The following is a 21,744-nucleotide window of genomic DNA, read 5'->3' on the forward strand; positions in this document are numbered from 1 at the left end:
CGTCTTTTATTTGTACTGTCCACATTCCCAGCCCAACATACACTACAATACAGCCACACACTGCAAATCAGGGAATAATAAACAAAGTAAAGATGCATTTATTGATATTAAACTTGTTTAATTTACAAACACAATGCAATCTTGGGTTGATCCTTTTAACCAAATAATCAATGTGGATGCGCTACAAAGGCGGATCATTTATTTCTAGATCAAGATACTTGTAGGTTGAGACACGTTTGACGAGGCTGTCTTGAATGATCCCCTCAGTGGGTTCAATTGTGGGTTTTCCTAAAATCAATTACACATTGCATTGCATTCAATTGTTTATAGACCCACTGCTCAGAGACTAACTGACATTCCACTCATACATTGCATCAAATTGTGTTTCACCAAGCTCAACTGTGGGGGGGGGGGGGGAGGACCAGAGTCAGCTGCAAGGGATCTACAGCCCTTGTGTCTGGGGTCAATTAGGGTCGGGGAAAAATTAGGGAAAGAATAATGTTAACAATTTTAATTATACACTTCAGAAAATGAAAACTTCCAAAAGAGGGCCAGGTGACACACCACACCACTCTTATTCACCAATCTTTGGTATCAAGTGCAACCCTCACATGCGGTCTTAGTTTGTTTAATATAGTGTTAGAGTTACTATAGATATTTAATCAGCGCTGTCCTATGGTGGAGATTGCATGTAAACTATGTATTTTTAAGTTTTCAATGCAATGAAAACTTTTGGAAATGTAAATACGTATTTGCAATTTGTGCGTGAACTGTGTCATCATTACGATCCTTGCATCAAATTAATAACAAGTTATATATGAACTATGGATGAACTTTACCTCTGTGTCCGATACTCCTCCCTTGAAGAGAATCCCTTTTGAATCTTTCTTCAGAGTGCACCCCACTGTCGGTGCTGCTATTTATAGGTGAGGACCTAAAGCTAGGCTTGCTGCTTTCAAGTTGGAAAGGTGCTTTCAGCATTTCTGCTGAACTCTCTGATCTAGTTTCAAATGACGGTGACATGAAAGGGATGTAGCTTTCACCGAGCAGAATTCGCCTCATCTGTCAAGAAAGTGAAATATTTTTGTTGTTGATAAATTGACAGATACACTCTCCTGTTTTTCTGACTGCTCCAATTACCTACAGCTTCCCTGACAGTAAGTTATACCTATTCAACATGTCCCCACCCCCTTCCCCTTCCAAACAACAATGGACAAAGTGAGAAAGTGAATTAGAAAGCAAATCAAAAGCAGAAAACTAGGTGGGAAACTATAAATAAATGAATGTGAGATAAACGACCAATCTATCATCACAAAATAATGAAAATATTACATCAGTAATAACTCAAGCAGGTTGAGTCGGACAAATTGAACAGATAAAGGTCGAGGGATAAATACAACTTAGAAGTTGGTATCTCCATCTGTTTTGAAGTTAGAAGTGGATACACGATTGATTGGGAGGCTAGAATGAACCAGAAAGCCAAAGAATTAGGGATTTCTTTGAGACACATTCCTACATCTTCTGAGATACACATTTCATTTCGACGATACAATTCTATACCTTTCCAATCATGATTCAGAAAAGATTTAACAATGTTACACATGTTTAACATGTTTCACCTTTGGTTATCCTCGGAATACGATAACTCACCTGGTCACTCTTAGCGTAGTCCAAAGCAGATGACCCTAACCGATCACCATCTTCCTCCTCCTCGTCAAAATCGTAATAATCTTCTGAGTCTTCGTAATTGTCAGAGGTGTCCGAGTCATCAGACTCGTTTTGGATGTCACCATTCCTGGACTCTGGGTTAGCTCCTGCAGCGATCAGGAGTGCGGCTACTGCCCTCAAGTTGTGAGCGCTGGCAATGTGAAGCGGTGTGTTCCCCGCAAAATCTTCCGCATGGATGTTGACTTTGGCGTCGGCAACGAGATAACTGAGCATTGTGAAATCTTCGGCCAAGACAGCACAATGAAGAGGAGCACGTCCACTTTTACCATCCTTGAAACGGAGAGGGAATAAAATATTGGGGGTTGAACTAGCATTCCACAGCTGGTATTTATGCAGGCGGTTGTCATGTCAATAAGTAATCAACTATGGTATCACACATGCACATACAAGCACGTACAACATAGACAAGCTGACAAACGACCAATAGTCATACAGTGTAATTTCTGTCTGAGTGAAAAGTGTTTCCAACAGAAAGAAAAGAACGGATTTTCTTGTCCAAAATGTTGCATTTGGCCAGAAAGTTAAGTTGTTACCCGATGCCAATTACATCTACAGCCCAGTCGTGTATGTGCAAATTAGAAAGGGTATAGGTGCATCTACAATTTTAAAATATTTACAATTGTTTGAAAGACAAGACTTTCCTTAAAAGTAGAGACATTATTTTGTCAACAAATTAACACATATTTTATGATCATGTATTATCTGGACAAAAATCTCCACAAAGACAACTGACTGCTTTGAACTATGTTAGTTAGTAAAGTTCAATTTTTGACCTGTTAATTTTCTTGATTGTCTAATTGTACACAGGCATCATAAAGCTGACGTTTCTAAGTCTGGTTCTTTTCTTTTGCCGATAGATAACACCTTTTTTTGCCTTTGAGTTTATTAACTCTGTAAGGAAAACAATAAACAGGAACTGACAACTGAATCAAAATTTGAAAGCAAAATAAAAAAAAGAGAAATGATAACACATAGCATTTGAGCCTGTGACCTCCAAAGTACGAGCTCTGAGCTACACCAATTTCTTACAGTTACTTACGGGAATATCTTTGTTGGCTCCACTCTTGATAAGTTTTTGCACAGCAGTGAGGTCTTTCTTTTCAACTGCCATATGTAAAGCTGCATAACCTGTAAAACAACAATGTTCAATAAATATTTCATGCTTCATGAGGGCAGTATTCCTTACTTGCCACAATATTAACATGATCTTTATGAAGATTGTGATTATAGCAACAATGTTTATATTTACATACATCATGTATTTTTTTCTTCTTTCGTTTTTACACCACCTGCTTCTCTACACGGCTCAGGCATTGTCAACAAAACCATAATAAGCAGTTACTCTGAGAAGAGCCAATCTTATATCACAATTTCTTTAAACAATCAAGCACTGAATAGTTAGGTGAAATGGATCATGTATGACAAACATCTCTAATTTGAGCTTTTTACGATATCAAGTAATCTAATCATAAGAAACGATCATCATTGCTTTATTTAACGACCGGCGATTCTAAAGACCTACCGTCAAGATTAAGTGCATCCTGGTCTGCAGGTATGGTTGATCTGCCCTGATTTCCTGGCAAGCTAGAAATAAGAGACTCAATCCCAATATGGAAGCGTCCATCGACTGCTAAGTGTAGGCTGTTGAATCCATTCTGGTCCAGTATGTTAGGATCTGAGCCGCAGTCAAGTAGGAAATTAACCATATCCAGTGATTTTGTGATCACGGCTAGGTGAAGTGGTGTCTGAGAAATGGAAATATTAATTAGCTCTAATGATAATGAAGCATTTATCTAATACTAGACCTGTACAACTCTGAAAAATCAAATGATTTCTGCTGAGAACGTCAAATCTTACCAATCTCAATATGCTAGAAAGTTAGGATAACATTCTGGCAAGGATGCACAATTTGTCTAAATTGGACACTCCTTTTATGTCTAAGAAGAACTTTTTTCAATGTAAATTTGACTCTTTTTGATCAAATTAGCAATATTATTAATATGGAGTTGATACTGATGACTATTAGAGTAGAATTTAATGCCTAACCATTGTTTGTATCTCTATCGTGGAGTTTCTTGTCATGAACAAATGCCATGTTCAGATTTGAGATAGAGAATGGCTGACAGGTCTTGTTCAGTTTTGCTTAGATCATACTTCATTCAAGTCAAAATCAGCAAAGAAACAGAGAGTTCCTAAAATTAAGATATTTACACTGCACAGTTGGTTATCTTCATTGTGAACCCAAGTTTTGTCGACTTCCCTTCTACATGACTAAGCAGTTATTAAGACAACTTTCAGTATTTTTAATCTATTTCTACTTATATCAAGTAAACATACAACATAAACCAATGAAGTCTTCAGTTATGAGACTCAATAATTCACATACCTGGTCTAATTTATTTTTATGGTTGACCATGTTTTGACCTTTAATTGTGATGACCACACTCAGTATGGCTTGCAAAGCTTCAGGCTGTCCATGAATCACTGCCAGGTGAAGTGGCCTGTGGAAAATGTAAATGAAAGCAATGCATATTCAGTTTGTAGTAGAAAATGTCATGAATATTTAAAGAATTAATCATTAAACTCACAAGAGAATATAGCAATATTCAAGGTATGATAACATGTGTTAGTTTATAAAAAAATAATCATAACAATTCTCAACTTCCATAGATAGAAGATGGATTTGTGCCTCTTTGCAAATAGGTGATCATAAATATGATATTCATACCATATAAGACATGTATCTTCATTTTGTTTTCAGTACATACACTGTGTATTCGTGTTTGCATGCTAGCTTCCAGCAACCATAGATATAAATATTCATTCACATGTAATACATGCATAACTCCCTTTGTATTTCAGTATAAAGGTTATGCCTTTTTAGTCTGTATGCTTCCAGCCACCATACATATGAATATTCACAGACTAATAATACATACGTGTCTCCATTGTCATCTTCAATGGATAAGAGATGTTTCTGTGCCTGCAGGAGAGCTCTTGTATCTCCGGTCTGTGAATACATCAACAGGGCCTCTGATAACTGCTCTGCTAACTCAATGATACCTTGCTCATAGTCAGTGTTAGGATCTGTGTAACAAAGGTCAAAGTACAACTAGTTTATCTCAGCTCTCAGCAGAATCTCAGTAAGGGTATGAAAACTATGGTTACAAGTACAAGTAGAATTCCCCATGTTAAAGAGCACAAGTATGAGTAGCCTTATATTAGTGTCTCTACCAGCTTTCCAAAGTGTGCAGTGCTTGCGTGTGTACAAGTCAATGGTAGCAAGTACATATAAAAAGCAGTTATACCAGAATACAAGTAGGGACACACTGCATACCGGCTGAATCGATTTGAGAAAATGTGGTCAGTTCATATATAAAATAGTCTACCATTGTGCAGTTTTGGTATTCTTATGTTTCAAACATAGAAAACTAAGTTTGAGGAATATATATACAAAAAATGCCAAATATGTTATCTATCAATCAATCTTGTCATTTTGAGAAACACTTTTGACAGTTTTTGTCCTTAAACTTTGACACCTGCTAACTTCAAATAGACTTTTGAGCTCCAACTGAACTGCCATTAAATTTTCATACTTAAAATTTAGCATCCACATGTAAAGTATGAGATAAGGTTTTCTATCCATGAATATAGTGTGCACAAGCCTCAAAGACATGCATGTACATATGGAATGCAGATTGGGCAACATTACGTGATGATGAGCACACATAGAGTGGTGAAAAGGGAAACTAGTGTTAGGACATTGCAAACTTGTGTGGTGACAATGCAAACTTGTGTGGTGACAATGCAAACTTGTGTGAAGACAATGCAAACTTGTGTCATGACAATGCAACTAGTGTTGTGACAATGCAAACTTGTGTGGTGACAAGGGAAACCTGTGTGGTGACAAGGGAAACTAGTGTCATGACAATGCAAACTTGTGCTGTGATGATGTGGAAACAAGGTGGTGATGAAGTAAACATGCACATAATGCGACGTGATACATTAATGTGGTGAGGAGCAAACATTCTGTGGTGACTACAAACAATCTTGTGAGGCAATGCAAATTCTTGCATTGAGAATTTTCCAAATTCCATATGCACATACACTGTGATGAAAGCAGCCATTACCATTGTCATGGCAAAACACGACTCCTTGAATTCTACCTGCCCAAACCCTAGGGCAATCCCGATGATTCAAACCACGAGAGAAGAAATTGGAGACCTCTTAAAAGCAAAATGACAGTGAAACCTGCTGCTCAATATTAGATGAAAAAAGTACCACAAAAGCACTACAATTCTCACAAATTACTCTTTTTTAACTTCTTCATCCCCCTCCAACCCCACCACTTAAAAAAAGAAACAATACAAAACTCAATTTCATTTACCAAACTGTATGGTTTTCTCTACAAACTCAGACATATCCTTGTCCCCTTCAAACGGAAGACTTCCGTTAATCTCTTTCTCCTGGCCGTCATCAATATTGATATCCAACCCGAAGTCCTTCTGCCATTCCATGGTTCGTCGCAGAGACTCCCTCGCCTCATTCTCCAGTGCCATCTTTGATGGGTGTCTGTCAACACAAGCATCTGCTTCGATGTTGGCAGGAAGGTTCAACTGAAAAGCATCACTCCTTACATCCGTTGGGAAGTCGAGACCGAGTCCTCTATCCTTACTCAGATCTGAGACGTCCATATCCATCTCCGGCAAATTCTCCTTCAATTCTACGTAAGTAAGGAAGCAAAACCAAATTTAGTTGACATTATTTGGTATTGTTGGGTGGGAAGAAAAAGGAGTGGGGTGGAGGGAGAGAAAAGGAGTGGGGGTGGAGGGAGAGAAAAGGAGTGGGGTGGAGGGAGAGAAAAGGAGTGAGGGTGGAGGGAGAGAAAGAGAAAGAAGAAAACTATGCAAGTAACATAACACTGCAGTTTCAAGGAAGCGTGACTTGATATCTATGATACCAATCTGCAAGGAGCTATTTCAAAATGGTAGAGTAAGCACTTTTCTCTTTAAGTTAGCACTGAAAACAGTGCACCAGAACTTCTAAAACTTTTACAAAATTAGAGTTCAATTGTTATTGTCTTTAGTCATCTGTTATAATGTCATGAATTAGGCACTGCGTCAAGAGTCAGCTTGGGCTGAGGGGCCTGCAGCATGACTGCAGCCAGACCGCTTAAGAATCATTAAATGTCACAACTGCTGGTGTGAAGTGCTCATCTCTGTTATTTGATGCCGATTTAGTCTTTGCTGTAGGGGTAGGGCACGAACAGCTGCTGCAGCTTTTCTGTTCATCATGTTGAAAGTTCTACGAAACAAAGTTGCAATTTGGGTGTTGATGTGGTAAAGTTTGATAACATTCAACAAAATCTCAACATTTTAAATCACAAAGGCGATATCACAACAGTTGAAAAAGTTTCACTAGTTTTTTTCTTGTCATGCTGACACTAACTGGAAACATTAGTCTAGGTGATGGTTTATCAAATACACTTATTTTTTAATTACTCCTTGACTAATATGTTAATTTAGTGAAAAAAAACAAGGAAAGGAAATATCTGGGAGGGCATCTTAATTTGATCAATTGAAACTCTTAGTTTGAATATAACTTTGTCACAGTTTGGTAAAATTGATGTCAATTTAGCAAACAGCCGCTTTAACGAGTCAACTATGACTCAGTTGTCAGTTCTTTACTTCCTTTTGTGATTTCATTATCTAACCCCATGTTGAACTTGCTGAATAAACTTACTTTCAAGTTTTGTGAATATATCCTGAAATTTTCACAATAAGGTGTTACTACTATTAGATCAAACCAATGTAAATAGTTTTGTGCCTTTACATGAGCCAGAAATCCCTAAAAGTAAACACTAAACTTTCCCGGATCCCAGTAACAAGGAACAGCAAGATAAAAGAAGTCCATGTCTTTGTGTATGATACAGCTTTGTCTCGAAAGCAGGTGCTTTTTCTTTAAATTTCATTGACCAGGGGAAATGAAAGATCCTGATAAACAGAAGTTCGCCATTTCTTTATTAAATGGAAAGAGTAGCTGAAAATTTATAAATTTTCCCTCATAGAACATTGATTTCAAACATTCCACCTTCAGTTCAACTCAAGGATTCATGCATAGGTAACAACTTTGAAACAGTTTTAACCATGTTTCGCTCCCTAACGTGATCTGCTAAGAGACCCAATAAAGCCACATAGCTCCTACCACATCTACAGGGCCAATCGTCATAAAATAACAGCAAATTCATGTTTGATGCATTTTTTTCCCCCGACTTGGCAGCTAATTTAGCCCATTGGATCGCAGAATAACTAGCAAACTCATTTTAAAGAAGCTTCTTGAATTGATGCCAACTGCTTTTTTTTTGGTTATACTAAAGCCCCATAACTAGGTTCATTAGCTTGAAAAATAAAGTTTTCAATTTAAATAATGAAATATCAAAATTCTTTCAAACTTTCCAATTTGCATTTTTAAATGCGGTGAATATTAATATGAAAAGTTTCCAAGCAGTTGAAATGTCAGAAACTGAGTGGAATCTTTAATTACTTGTTTCATAAATTTAACCTTCATTCATTGACAAAATCTACAGGATAGTCCTAGTTTGATACCTTGCAATAATATTTTTAGTAAATATGTGCATGTTTGGTTTTAAAAATTACTGATGAAACACAACACGCTGCTTGAGTGCAAGTGTCCTCGTTTTATTGCAACCATGCAATATGAAAACTGATTAAATCATTATATACACAGTAAGGTGGTTTCACACCTGTGGTCAAAAAGGCAGGACAGCGTTATGTTCACTGCTTTTGTATCAGGAACAAACATTAACATTACAAAGGAGTGTGTGATGAAACAAACTAGGGTTTCACTTCCTTCATTGACAGGATTTTAGGCAGAATTTTACTCTTGATAGCTTTCTCATAGTCCAAACCCACAAAGAAACTGCTTGTAATGTTTATATAGTTTTTCTGGTTTTCAGGACAGGTATCCAGTGTTAAATCATGCTAAATCTATGTAAATGCTCCTCAAAGGCTAAATTAATGATGACGTTGGGTCCTCAGCACAGGTCTGTGATATCTGTTTAGGGGATGTACCTATTAAGAGGATGACAAGCATTTCATGTTATGCATGAGTGATTTGCTATTGTGCATAAAGTTTACATATATCAGTGTAAGAAAATAGACTTGTAGAGATATGCATACAGAACGTATACAGGCGGTTGTGTTTCATGTGCTCTCTCCTAACAACAAGGTCTGGATGTTTAAACTATCATTTTATAAAGTGTCATGACTCGTTAACCAAATAATATTCTTTGAAATTGTGTATGAACAACAGAGCACCACTGGATAAAAATTAACATTACTTGTCCTTGACAAAATTTGTAATGACTTGTAAAACACATCATTTGTTGACCTATTAAGTTTTGTGCTCTGTCTGAGGAACTCTCACTATTTAATGGTCTACGTTTTAGACTAAGTACAGTAGTCCAGCCCACTTAGATTGGTGGGCCACAGATGTTTTAAAGAACAGTTCTTGCAACAACAACAAAATGGAAAAGTAGTAAAGAAATGCAATGTGGACTGATATCTGTGTTGTTTTACAGTCTGCAACGTGTCAGCATTTTGTGTCTAAAGTCACCCATTAAAACTGACCTTTACAAAGTAGCATTAGACGGATATATGTATTAACATAAAAGAAAGTGCAATAAAATGGATGAATGTGGTAGCGGGTCAAATTTCTATGTATTATTCGTTTATCAAGATTTTCGCTAGTAAAATACGTGGTCAGTTTCAGAATGTTCCTAACCAGCATACCTAACCTGATACAACAGCTCTGCTGTTGAGACCACTCTTCTTTCTTTGTTATAAATTCTATCAATTTTCACTTCAAAGAAAGTTTCAATTCTTCATACACAAGAGGATAAAAGGAGACCACAAGTGCAAGTACAGATAAATTTTCCGACATGATTTATCCTTGAAACAATGCACTTGTTATGCATTGAAAAAACAAATCTATTTAATGGTATTGAAGACTCGCCCAAACCGCGTGCCACGCTCTGAAAAAGGTGACTTTCCCTTGCTTGCAAGTGAAGTTTATTCTTGTCGCTACGAAATGCAGACAGTAATGAAACGTGATACCTTGTTATCTTTTTATCTAGACCTGATATGTCCATGCTGCTATGTACACTGTCTTGACTGGTGTAAACTAGTGTCTAATTACCGACGGTAGCAAGCTGTGTGTGTATTTTTTGGGATCGATGGTGGTGTCTAACACTTCTGTTACACCTCATTCGAAACTAGGTCAGATTACCCGAATGAGACGTTTCTTTGTGCACGAGTCTTCACACCATTTAAGACCATACATTTCTCCACTTTCATGTTTTTCCTGCATTTACTGACTTTCAAAGACCATGTAAACGTTTTTTCTTTCAAAAGGAGGTGGGAAAGGAAAAGAGATGCAACAAGGTGCCTGCACCCCTACCGGTTTCTGATTCATATATTACTGTTTAAAAGTAGTAATACTCGGCTCTCACTCCTGTGAGGTCAGAGCAATGCTATACCAGGTCAATTTCATGATTTTAGTTGCACTACATACCTCTGCAGTTTAACGGTTCGGTTTTTACCAGAACTTTACTGACTCCTCTACGCTGAAGTCCAGAACAAATTTTACGTGGCGTGGCTTGGAAACCTTGAATATTGTGGAAAAGATTAACCATTAAAAGTGTTGAAATAAAAGTTATAATATATCATCAACATATTTTGAAAACAATATTAGTAATAGGCAAACTTGTTTGGAGTTGCAATAAGTGTCTGAGGTGACAAGCAGAATTTGAAGGGTCAACAAAAAATGACATTCTACAGCTGAAGGTATATTATTATTTGTATGGGGAATGACTGGACAACTCAAAATTTCAACAATGCTGGCAAGTACATCTCAGAATTATCAGAGATGGGCCTTGAATTGAGTGAGTGTGTGTGTGTGTGGGGGGGGGGGGGGAGAGAAGGTATTACACATTCATAAAGTAATCCTATACCAAAGATACCAGCACAGGAACAACCACCAGGCCTAAGAGTATGAGGTCCAGGGACAAAAACCCAGCCATGACCAGTAAGACTTTACATATCAAATTTCAAATGGTTAAATATTGAATGTTTGCAATACTCAAAAGAAAATAATACAATCTTATTAGAGAATATATGAAAATTAACTATAGTATACTTTATACATGTACTTCAAACTCATTTCTACTACCTAGCACCTTTCCCTAATCAATCCCCTAAGCGAAAATCCCTCATACCAATGTTCTCATTTGCTCGATATTTCATTGTGGACTTACGAGAAGTGGAAACAAATAAGCGAAACATGAGGAAATCAAATTAATTAACATAAACCACAAAAATTCCTTTACCATTTTGTTGACCGCCATGTAATTTCTGCTGTGGTTGGAAAGGGTAGTTTCCATCCTGTTGGGCAACAGCCCTTTGTTGTCTCTGAATCTGGACAGTTTGCTGCAACTGATGTATGATCTGTGGATTCTGTTGATGTTGAGTCACTTGCACATTCTGTTGAACTGCTGAGAGTATTTGTTGTTGTGGATGACCTGAATGTTGTTGTTGTTGTTGATCGCAACTCCCTGGTAACCTCTGTTGCTGCATGCGCTGCTGCTGACGATACCTGCTCTCCAAAAGTAACATTTGTTGAGTTTTTGGATGCTCTGATAAATGGGAATGTGGGCCCCCTAACGTTGGCTGGCCCTGCGTCTGGGGCGACGGGTGTTGTTGCTGAGCTAAGAGCTGCTGGCTTTGTTGTAAGTTGACTTGTTGCTGCTGCGGCAGTTGGGCTGCTATGCCACTGCTCATGTTTGATTGAGTGACGACTGGCATGTAGGACGTCTTTGCATCTCCTGGCGACGGCTGTTGAGTGTTACTGACACCGTTTCCGAGAACCATCGGTTTTATTTCATTTCGGTTGGTTGGTTGGAGACCAAACGGGTTCATAGCAGGGTCAAATTTATTACCTTTCAAAGAAAACAGAGAGATTGTAAACTTTACAGATACTTATGCACAATATACATAATTCACAAAACTTCATCAAATATGTGTTAAAAAGTTAAAAACAAAATTAATTTTATAACATGCACACCACTTATTTGGCATATAACCTCCAATTCATTCTCCTTACTACATTCCATTCCCCATCTACATTATTAAAGTTCCACTGTTTAGAGGTTCCTTTTGCTTAAAAATTGTTGATCAAAATTGGTGAAACTTGCAGAATATAGTAAACAAGTAACGTCATAAACAATTGATATTGTTTCCCACACGTTATACAGTTGGTATGTCTACTGATACAAACGTAGAAAACACAGTTCTCTCACGGTATCTTGTTTTGGCTGGTTTAGGTATAAATTCAGATGACCAGTCCAAGATTGACCATTATACGACTGATGACAAAATTATTGCTGCCTTTCCTTAAAGTCTCAGTACTTGTTTGCCAAAATTCACACTTCACACTTCCAGCTGACTGCACTAAAAGCTCAGTGAAAATGGCACCATTCTATGCAATTTTCATATCAATATTCATCATTTTCATTGGGTTATCTGGCGTTAAACATTTTGAGCTGAATAAAATTTAGCCAGATTTATTAACGAGTCCGTAGATTCTACAAACTTCAATCAAAGGCTGAGGAGCAGGCAAAAGAACACATTCCATCAGATTTATAAGTTTTTATAAGCTGATCTAACTAGAACTGTAAAACCTCCATCACTATAAATCCACATAAATGACATATCTCTTCTCCCTTAACATGCAGCAGTTCTAGTTTGGTGAAAGTAACAGATATCAATTATAGCTTAGAGGTTTGTAGACAAATGAAACTGATCGTTCACATATTTCAACCTACTGGATTATGTGTGCACTTGGATTACGTGTTGTATAAATGGCCCTCAAATAGTTCATAACAGTTGTAGCAATGTTAAAGTGACAAACAAGGTCAAAACAAACCAAAAAACGAAAAAGCATAATCACTTTACATTTCAAACACAACTTAGCTGTCACAAAATTAGATAAAAATGATGTAATCTGAATAAGATTAACAATTGGGTTGAAACTGATAACGGGTTGTTACTGTATAATCATACCTGCATCGATCAATTCTCTAAGAAGGTCTTCATCGGTAGCAATCGGATAACAGCGTTTCACCCTCTTACGAGATATTCTTTCTTTATCTGTTTAATGGAAAATGAATTTGTAGACAGAGATAAAACAAACCTGTCATTGTGTTATAGTTAAAGGGTGTGAAGCCTCGCGCAAAAAGAAACGTCTAATACCGGTAGTCTGACCTAGTTTCGAATGAGGTGTAACAGAAGTGTTAGACACCACCATCGATCCCAGAAAATACACACACAGCTTGCTACCGTCGGTAATTAGACACATGTGTACAGTCAGTACATACAGCTGCGGTCAATACCCACAGCACAGTGTACAAACGATACAGTGATGGACATCTCAGGTCCAGCTAAAGATAACAAGGTATCACGTTTCATTACTGTCTGCATTTTGTAGCGACAAGAGAAAAACTTCACTTTCAAGCACCAGAAAGTTAACTTTTAAAAGATGGCGGCACGCTGTTTGGGGCATGTCTTCAATGCCTTTAAGGCACCTCAAGATCATTTTAAACAGTGAAACTGCTTGGTAACATTTGACAAGAAACAGTTTGTACATCATATAATGCTGATTTCCTCAAAGAAAGAAATACAAAAGTGGAACACAAATTTATGCAAATCCAAGGTCAATAACGACTGTGATAAGAAATACTTAGGCTATTTGATAATTCAACTTTCCTGGTTTGCAGGAAAATGTCATTCTACAATAGACTCAAATATTACACCATTAAGAGTGAATCACATTTACCAGAATTAACACTTCCAGATGTTAAAGGTGATTTCTTCAAATGAAAAAGATATCGTGAGATGTCTAATTATAGCTTGTTTTAAAATAGAGTATAATTCTAATCTTTTTCCTCCTTTTAATTGAAAATTTTAAATTAATCAATAACATCAATTGACATCAAAATCACCTAACCTTATGAATTTCTGGTTAATGTGGCAGTGTCGTGAATCATTGCTTTGTAGCTCAATGAATATTCATGACAGCAAGATTACTTGCCTTTTATTGGTGAATGATACTTGAATGGCTTTGGATCGCTGACTTCATGATCCGATTTACGTCTCAGTTGAACCTGTACCCCTATCGACTGCTGGATGTTGTTATCCCTAAATGGAGGTGTCTTGAAGACTATAGCATACTGCAATGGAGAGAAAATAGTACATCACCGTGACTACAACTTCCTGAGCTTTAAGAACATTGTATGAACCGGTCAATAGTCTATTAAGGTGAAGGTGAAAGAAGCTCATACTTGTTAGAAGAAATGCGCATTTCAAGGAACAGTAATATTATCCACGAGGGACGACACTCCAATGAAAAGTGATTTCTCTTTTCTCATTGTATGCTTTCTCTTACTGAATTTCAGGCTAGTAAAAGTGATGTTAAAAATCCATCAAATCGATCACCTGCATACAAACAACCAGATATGTTAATGCTATGTGACCTGATCCTGGGCGTTTGAAAATCTTTACCTGCCGATGAACGTCGGTGGGGCCAAAGTCGCCAAAGCCTTCCCAGACTACCTCACCAGCCGAGTTCATCTCAAAGAATCTGACCTCGATGTCTTCCTTCTGCACTTTATCACAGAGCAAGTAGACTTCTTCTCCACCCAGTGTGCTCCCAGAGCTTCGATCCATTCGACAAATCTTAAGAGCAGTAGAATTTGGAGAGTCTGAAAAAAAAAAGAAGAGGTGGAATTATTTTTGCCAAACTCATCAATTAAATGCTGGCCAATTTTTAAACTTATTGTCCATCACAACCTATGACCTACATTACGACTGAAGGAAGTCACAAACTCCCCCCTCCCCCATAACCTTTCCACACACAGTTCCCCATCATCATTTATTTTTAATAGATACAGTAGATTCAAGAAGTTATCACAATGAAACATTACAAAATTTAATAAATAAAATTATCATACCAGTAAAGCTAATCCCAATACTCTGAAGAGTATATATATGTTTGGGGACACCCACCAGCCCTCAATCCACCCCAGGTTGAATAGCCCCCAAGTATCAAAGAAAGCTATTCAACCCCTCCCCTCACTTCCCCCCTCACTTCCCCTCCCCTCCCCTGCTGCATGAGAATGACTTACGACTATCATAAACCACATTGGAGAGGATAGGTGGGAGGGCGCGGGTGAATCTCCCAGAGATGTCTTTCAGGTAGGCTTGGAAACACAGTTTAACTTTAGACAAGTCCATGTCCTTGGCCATCAGTTTAGCTCTCTCTTCTGCTTCGGCGACAGACATCTGGGGTTCCGCATTCGATCCTAATATCATGCTGCGGATCTGTTGGTGCTCGAGAATTCTTCTCTGCAAGATTGGGATTGCATCTCTCCTTGTGGCATGCTGGATCATTAAATTCTGAAAACTGTAGTAAGATAGCAGATGGTCTCAAAAATAATGATAATAATAATCAACAATATAAATTTGTATGTATTTCTCTTTGAAATATCAAATTTGCCATATAGCTAATGTCAAATTTCACAAGTTTACAGCAGGATTAACAACATGAGTGAAGGTTTATAAACATGTGCCATTATAGGGTTTCAGTCAGCACTCAAGAAAATTTTAGGAGTAATTGCAAAATCTGCAGCAGCTTGAGCCAGTCATTTTCAAACCTGACCTTCCTTCTCAATAGTTAACACAAAGTTTAGACCACCAAGTTTAGACAACTCTATCATCTTTTACTTTGGTCAACGTCAGTGACTTACATCATCTCATTCCATCTCGATGCGGAGGAGGGATGGTGGTGGGGTGTGGTATGGTATGGTGGGTCAGGATATCATAAAGCCAAATGCTGACATTCGATTTTCAGAAGAGAAAAACTTGAAGAAGAAGAACCCTTCAGGAATGGAGCTTTGGATCATAGCAATTCTTAGACATCTACAAAATTTGAGGCATTACTGACAAACCTTGGAAGAAATCATGGCCAAATTAGCTCCGTGCCCTGTTACATGAATGATAACTATCGGCTACAGTTTCAACTTGACTTTTCATTTGGTACACTGGCGATAGTAACGATAAATGTTTTTTAAAGGATAGTGGTGATGATGATCTTGCACAGTAGTTTAGTTCAAGTATCTTTCAGCTATGTGATTTCATCGATGGATTGATCAGATTCCACCAGAAACAGACATAATTATTCTTTTAAAGTCAGCAGTCAAACTGGTTGAAGCAAGGCAAAACTTTCCCTAACTGTGAGCACGCTTTGAAGTTTACTTTAAATAATTCCACTAAACGGGTGGAATAATCCACGAAAGTGTTTCAAAATATTAAAATGATGTTTCCTCGTTTCACTGTGGCAATAGATCAAAATTGGGATTAGAAAAAGTGGTTACAATTTGACTTACAAGCATGGCGACTAGTGTACATATCAATGAAGCTGCATACTCTTCATTTTTTCATTAGAATATATATTACAACCAGTATAAATAGCAACTATTTATAATACAGGAGTTCAAAGATCTACTGTATCAAATATCAAAAAATTTAGGGAACAGGCAAAGTGACCTTACACCACGATACTATTAAAATCTATTGATGAACACAATTAACTATAGAAACCAAGAAAACAGTTGATATCTACTGTAGACCTGATCTTGACAACAACAAAAAAAGATAAAAGGAAAGGCACAAAAATGAGTGGGAAAGAAACAACAGAAGAAATTGAAAACCAAACCCACTCTATCAAAACATATAAAACAAAAGATGAGGAAGTAAGGTGGGTGCTTCTGATAAGAGAAAATCAATGACAAGTACTTTCAAGGGGATTTTTCTTTTTTCCAATGGGGTGTGACTAATTTCAAAACAGGAATTCCAGATCATATGCTAAACATAAAAGCTAAAGGATACTTAAACAAAACATAACTCATGGTCGGATGTTTTAGATATGAATAAAGAAACAACAACAACATATACGGACTTAATAATTCACAACGGAAGTACACTTAATGATATGCGATACACGGTCGATATTGTTGGGGATTTCCCCATTTCCTCTGTTTCACATATGTTTGAACATTGTTATATACTTGTATTTGTAGTATATGGAATCATAGAAACAAGGAAAGACCTCTTGAAATTCAAAGTATTAATCATAAGTACTGTCATCAAGCTTTAGAAACCACTTTTTTTTTATAGTTTATATATGGCTGCCTATACCACCCAAGGTTCAGTTTCAACTGGCAAATTATTCTAGGCTTGACTGATATTGATTTCACATATGTAATATAACTTCATTTGTTTTGTTCATATATTGTTGTTTGTTTGTTTTCTTTTTAGTTCTAGTCTGATCCTTAATCAGGTTTAGTGATGTTTTACTTACCAAGCAGTCATATCAGCAGGACCGACTTGAACTGTACAGATGCCGTTATTGCAATTTCTTCCGACTAATGAGTGCGCGTGCGGCTTTGGCTCCGGCTCGTCGGTGACGAGAGACACGACTATGCGTGCTTCCCCTACATAGTTGTAAATCTGGTGTAAATAAATGTTAAGAGAAGTGTTACTTTGTTTAGTAATTCCCTAGGGTTACGGTGCCAAAAGAAGCTCATTTTGAGACTCCTATAGATCCATGTAGTGGTTGGCAGATATACCGTATATTCCTATATCAAGCCTTCTACTTTCGATGAGTGTTCAGATAATTACGAGGCAGGGGTTGCAATTGTCACACCCACTGCTTCTCCAAGGAATGTCACCACTCCAAGTCTCCATCTTACAGATAAGAGTATTTGAGTATTTTCAGTATTTGAGGGCTTTCTCAGGGCACCACTTTCATCACTACTACAATGAAGGTGATGGCCAGCAAAGTTGTTTTCAAAACCATTTCCAATTTGCAAACCAGAAACACCACATCCCAAAGAGGATTCCTCTAAAAATTCAACAGCTGTATTGAAGAATCTGGTCTGAAAGTCTTCATTTTATTTATTAACAGTTTTTAAAAGCTGAATTTTTACTGGGTTGTACTGTAGCTTTGCATCGATGGAATGACATATTCACACATGTACTTGAATATATATTACTACAGTACTGAACCTTTTCTTTGTCATGACATATACAGAGATTAGAGTTTCAAATAATTGTTCCATGGACCCCTCTTAACATCCCCTTAGGCCTCAACAATGGACAAGGGGTGGGTAGCTGGAGGACCAGAACCATTTTAAATACTGCAGGGGGTACTTAAGGATAACCAACTTTACAACAATACTGTACTGAATTTGTCGTCCTGAAACCGACGCACTGACAAAACAGAAATCCACATCCCAATTCAAACCTACCTACCGAATGGACGAAGACACATTTGCTTGGCAGAAACGGCAAAGCAGCCATTTTGAATTGACCATTCTGGTTCCTAGTGAGTTGGAAACCCAGAACCTTCTTATTACGAAGTAACCAGAATGCAAAAATTCATTTTGGTTTCGATGATAAAACATGAGCAGTTTTCTTCATGAATCTGACGTAATGTATAGTGAGGGTGTACATGTTTACAAGGGTTTCACAATTTGACCTCTGATGACCCAAATGACCTTTGACCTCCACCAAAAACAAGAGGCTTCTTGTATCCAATGTGGTACTTCTACACACCAAATATGAAGTTGGTCTGACCTACCCTTCTTGAGATATCGTGTTTACAAGCTGGGCGTCACAAACGCACTCACACACACACACACACATACATGCATACGCCATCATGAATGCGAAGGTTACCATCATCATCAAAACCAAAAACTCTCAAAAACAACGATAAAAAAGTCGGGTACAGATACTGGTGTGTGAGATATGCAAGACTGAGAATACAATTTAAGGGTCTTGCACCACAGAAAGTGCTTACAAACAGCAAACATACAAAGAACTTTCCGTTCATTTTTACCTGCATGTATTACAGTAGTTGAAACCAAACTAGGCTAGTCATGCTACTGACAGCATATTAATAAATACAGTAGCATTGCCATTTCACCAGAAATTACACTGCTGAATTCCAAGCCATTTTGTCACCACAGTCAAATTAAGTACAGTATAAGAAAAGAGTAGTGCTGAGGGTCAACCAGAATCACCTAAATTCAAATTTCAGAGTAGAGGGGTACATAGTAGGGTATGTAGTAAATGACGAACTGATCCAAACAGGAAGGTGTTACTATGTACCATTGATACATTAGAAGTTACCATGAACCACTCAGAACTACCTGTATTCAACAGAAACTTCACAACATATGTCTTCCTACCCAATCTTGAACTAACCAATCCTTGCCCACTTTCCACAACTTCAATGATCATCATAAATGATTCAACAACAAAAATCTCCTGACCTTATTTATATATACATGCAATTCTTTGCAAATTTATGGAAATTGAACCGCCAGGTTACAAGTCCTACGCTCCATCGACTGGGCTTAATTGCTGCTGGTGATCCCGATGATCATTTCTTAGTTGGACAGGGCCAATCAGAAGCCATGTTACCTTGACTACCAAGTAACCAGGAATAATACCCTAGTTTTATTGGTAACAACCCAGAAAGAGGTGAGGTACAGTATGGATATCAAGAGAATTTCAACCTTGTTTGTATTTGCTTTGAAAATAAACAGCCACTCAGAAAACAGTACACACAGTACTGTGTTTTAAACTATGACAATTGTTCAACTTTCTGTAGCAAGTGCTATGTATCATTCCCTAAGTATTACATGAAAACTTGAGCATTTGCCTGTTTCTATAGCAAGTGCTATGTATCATTCCCTAAGACATGAAAACTTGAGCATTTGCCTGCCTGTAAAAGTGTATGTTGCCAACACAAGCAGATGCTCTCACTAAACCTACTAAACATTTTACTACACGATAAGGAAATACTTTCTAGCGTTACTTGTACGCACAGCTTAATAGCCAAGCTACTTCCTTTGCACTTTCAGCTCAGCCTTCCTGTTACAATATCTACAAATAATAAGGTTTCCGCTTCTTATTGCTTTCATTCTTTCTCTTCTTTTTTCATTATTTTAGCAATTAGACAGGAAGTCTTCTTTTCAGGAATGATTTGTCCATACTAAGATTGACACAAGAAATGTGTCAAAGAATGCGTTTTACAGGATTTTAAACGGCCAGCAAAATGTGCAGTCTGTGTGTAGCTCAGTGATGTTTGCAAATGGGGGGGGGCAGAAGAGCCATACCCACCATTTCCCTCACCCCACTCCCCCACTCCCCCCACCCTCCACCCAACTCCATCAGTCACTCAGGGGATTTTGCAAAATTGAAAAGAATTTAGTAGCACAACTTTGCATTTTAGACCTAATTTGTATTCTTTATGCCTCCGAAGGCACCATTTGACCTCTAATATTTGACTTTATCTGAGGGAGGGCTCCCAGACTACCTCCGTACTTCAGAGTCACTTCAACAACACCACAGCCACACCCCTTGTTCACCAAATCGGGCTACAGCCCTTCCTTTAAAATTCAAGCCCCAACCCAAATCAGTTGAGGGAAAATTTGGAATTTGTCCCTCTCCTACCATCCCCCTAACCCTCCCCCCTCCCCCACCCAAACTTCAAAATCATATGAGGGAAATTTAGACTTTTGCCCTCTCCTACGACCCCCATCCCTCCCCCAAACTGCAAAATCCTGTGCATGTCACTGATGTGTAGTGCCTACCTGTAGTTAAAAAACTAGCAGTTGACCCACCAGTTTAAAGGCATTGAAGACTCACCCCAACCTGCGTGCCGCACTCTGAAAAAGTTAACTTTCCGTTGCTTGCAAGTGAAGTTTTCTGCTTGTCGCTACAAACTGCAGACAGTAATGGAACGTGATACCTTGTTATCTTTAGCTGGACCTGGGATGTCCATCGCTGTATCGTTTGTACACTGTGCTGTGGGTATTGACCGCAGCTGTATGTACTGACTGTACACTAGTGTCTAATTACCGAAGGTAGCAAGCTGTGTGCGTATTTTCTGGGATCGATGGTGGTGTCTAACACTTCTGCTACACCTCATTCGAAACTAGGCTATATTACCGGCATTACACGTTCTTTTTGCGTGAGTCTTCACACCCTTTAAGTGTTAGTGCCATTAAATTATTTTTCCTTTAGAAATTGTTTATTAAAAGAGCAGGTTGGTACTGATGGTAGAGCACACTATTTATTGAGGAGGGTTGCTATTAATAGAAGAACAATGCATGCTAGTCTTTGAAGAGGGAACTTGTTGAAGAAGAGGATTAAGTAGAAAACCCCAAAACTTGACTTGTTTTGAGTATTTACAAAAGACACATATTAATCTACTCAACCTTTGTACTTTTCTATCTTATTCTACCTAGCTTACAACTGCCTTCCATTCACCAAACAAGGACAAAAATGGCTCAGAGCTTGTCTCTGAAATGATTCCAGGCTACAAACAGACACAACTTTTGTAGGGCAATTTTGCCGATGACAACATCTCCCAAAAAAAAGCATTGCTCAAGAGATCTAGCAGCTGGTATAAAAACTGTATAACAAACCAATCTTTGCCATCAAGCATTACAAAATCACAGCTACAGTGTAGTAGACATACTGAGATAAAAATTGGTGACAATTTTACACTGTACGTCCAATGACCGACTGACAATACGCCCAGACATGGAACTATGAATGTTTATTTTGCATTTGCACGTGTATAGTTTGACACAAACACAACATTGTTATTGTAGTGCTAATAATGGGAAAAAGAATGCCAACTTTGTAATGCAACTCAGAGTTTCTAGAAGAAACAGTTACAGCAACATGTTTGATAGTTGCTCAAAGGCAAACAAACATATTTCGTCCAAGCACACACACACCCACATTTAATTAGCAAATGTTGTTGACATGCAGGTCATGAACTCATATACACCTGCTGTGCTTT

At 37.8% G+C, this 21,744-nt stretch overlaps 1 protein-coding gene across 3 annotated transcripts in view; it reads right to left on the reverse strand.

Moving 5' to 3' along the window:
* Nucleotides 1-21,744, reverse strand: part of LOC139968990 (nuclear factor NF-kappa-B p105 subunit-like) — a 31,760-nt gene that overhangs the window by 2,211 nt on the left and 7,805 nt on the right. For all 3 annotated transcript variants that reach the window (XM_071973648.1, XM_071973649.1, XM_071973650.1), the window contains exons 4-17: nt 17,221-17,369; nt 14,987-15,264; nt 14,364-14,563; nt 13,894-14,032; nt 12,867-12,953; nt 11,135-11,743; nt 10,321-10,413; nt 6,116-6,451; nt 4,668-4,815; nt 4,115-4,229; nt 3,251-3,473; nt 2,768-2,856; nt 1,651-1,998; nt 840-1,062 (exon numbers count right to left, since the gene is read on the reverse strand). In XM_071973648.1, coding sequence (XP_071829749.1) covers nt 840-1,062; nt 1,651-1,998; nt 2,768-2,856; nt 3,251-3,473; nt 4,115-4,229; nt 4,668-4,815; nt 6,116-6,451; nt 10,321-10,413; nt 11,135-11,743; nt 12,867-12,953; nt 13,894-14,032; nt 14,364-14,563; nt 14,987-15,264; nt 17,221-17,369 — 3,037 coding nt within the window. The remainder of the gene's footprint in view (nt 1-839; nt 1,063-1,650; nt 1,999-2,767; nt 2,857-3,250; nt 3,474-4,114; nt 4,230-4,667; nt 4,816-6,115; nt 6,452-10,320; nt 10,414-11,134; nt 11,744-12,866; nt 12,954-13,893; nt 14,033-14,363; nt 14,564-14,986; nt 15,265-17,220; nt 17,370-21,744) is intronic.

Source organism: Apostichopus japonicus, chromosome 6, assembly GCF_037975245.1.
Source record: "Apostichopus japonicus isolate 1M-3 chromosome 6, ASM3797524v1, whole genome shotgun sequence".
Taxonomy (NCBI): Eukaryota; Metazoa; Echinodermata; class Holothuroidea; order Aspidochirotida; family Stichopodidae; genus Apostichopus; species Apostichopus japonicus.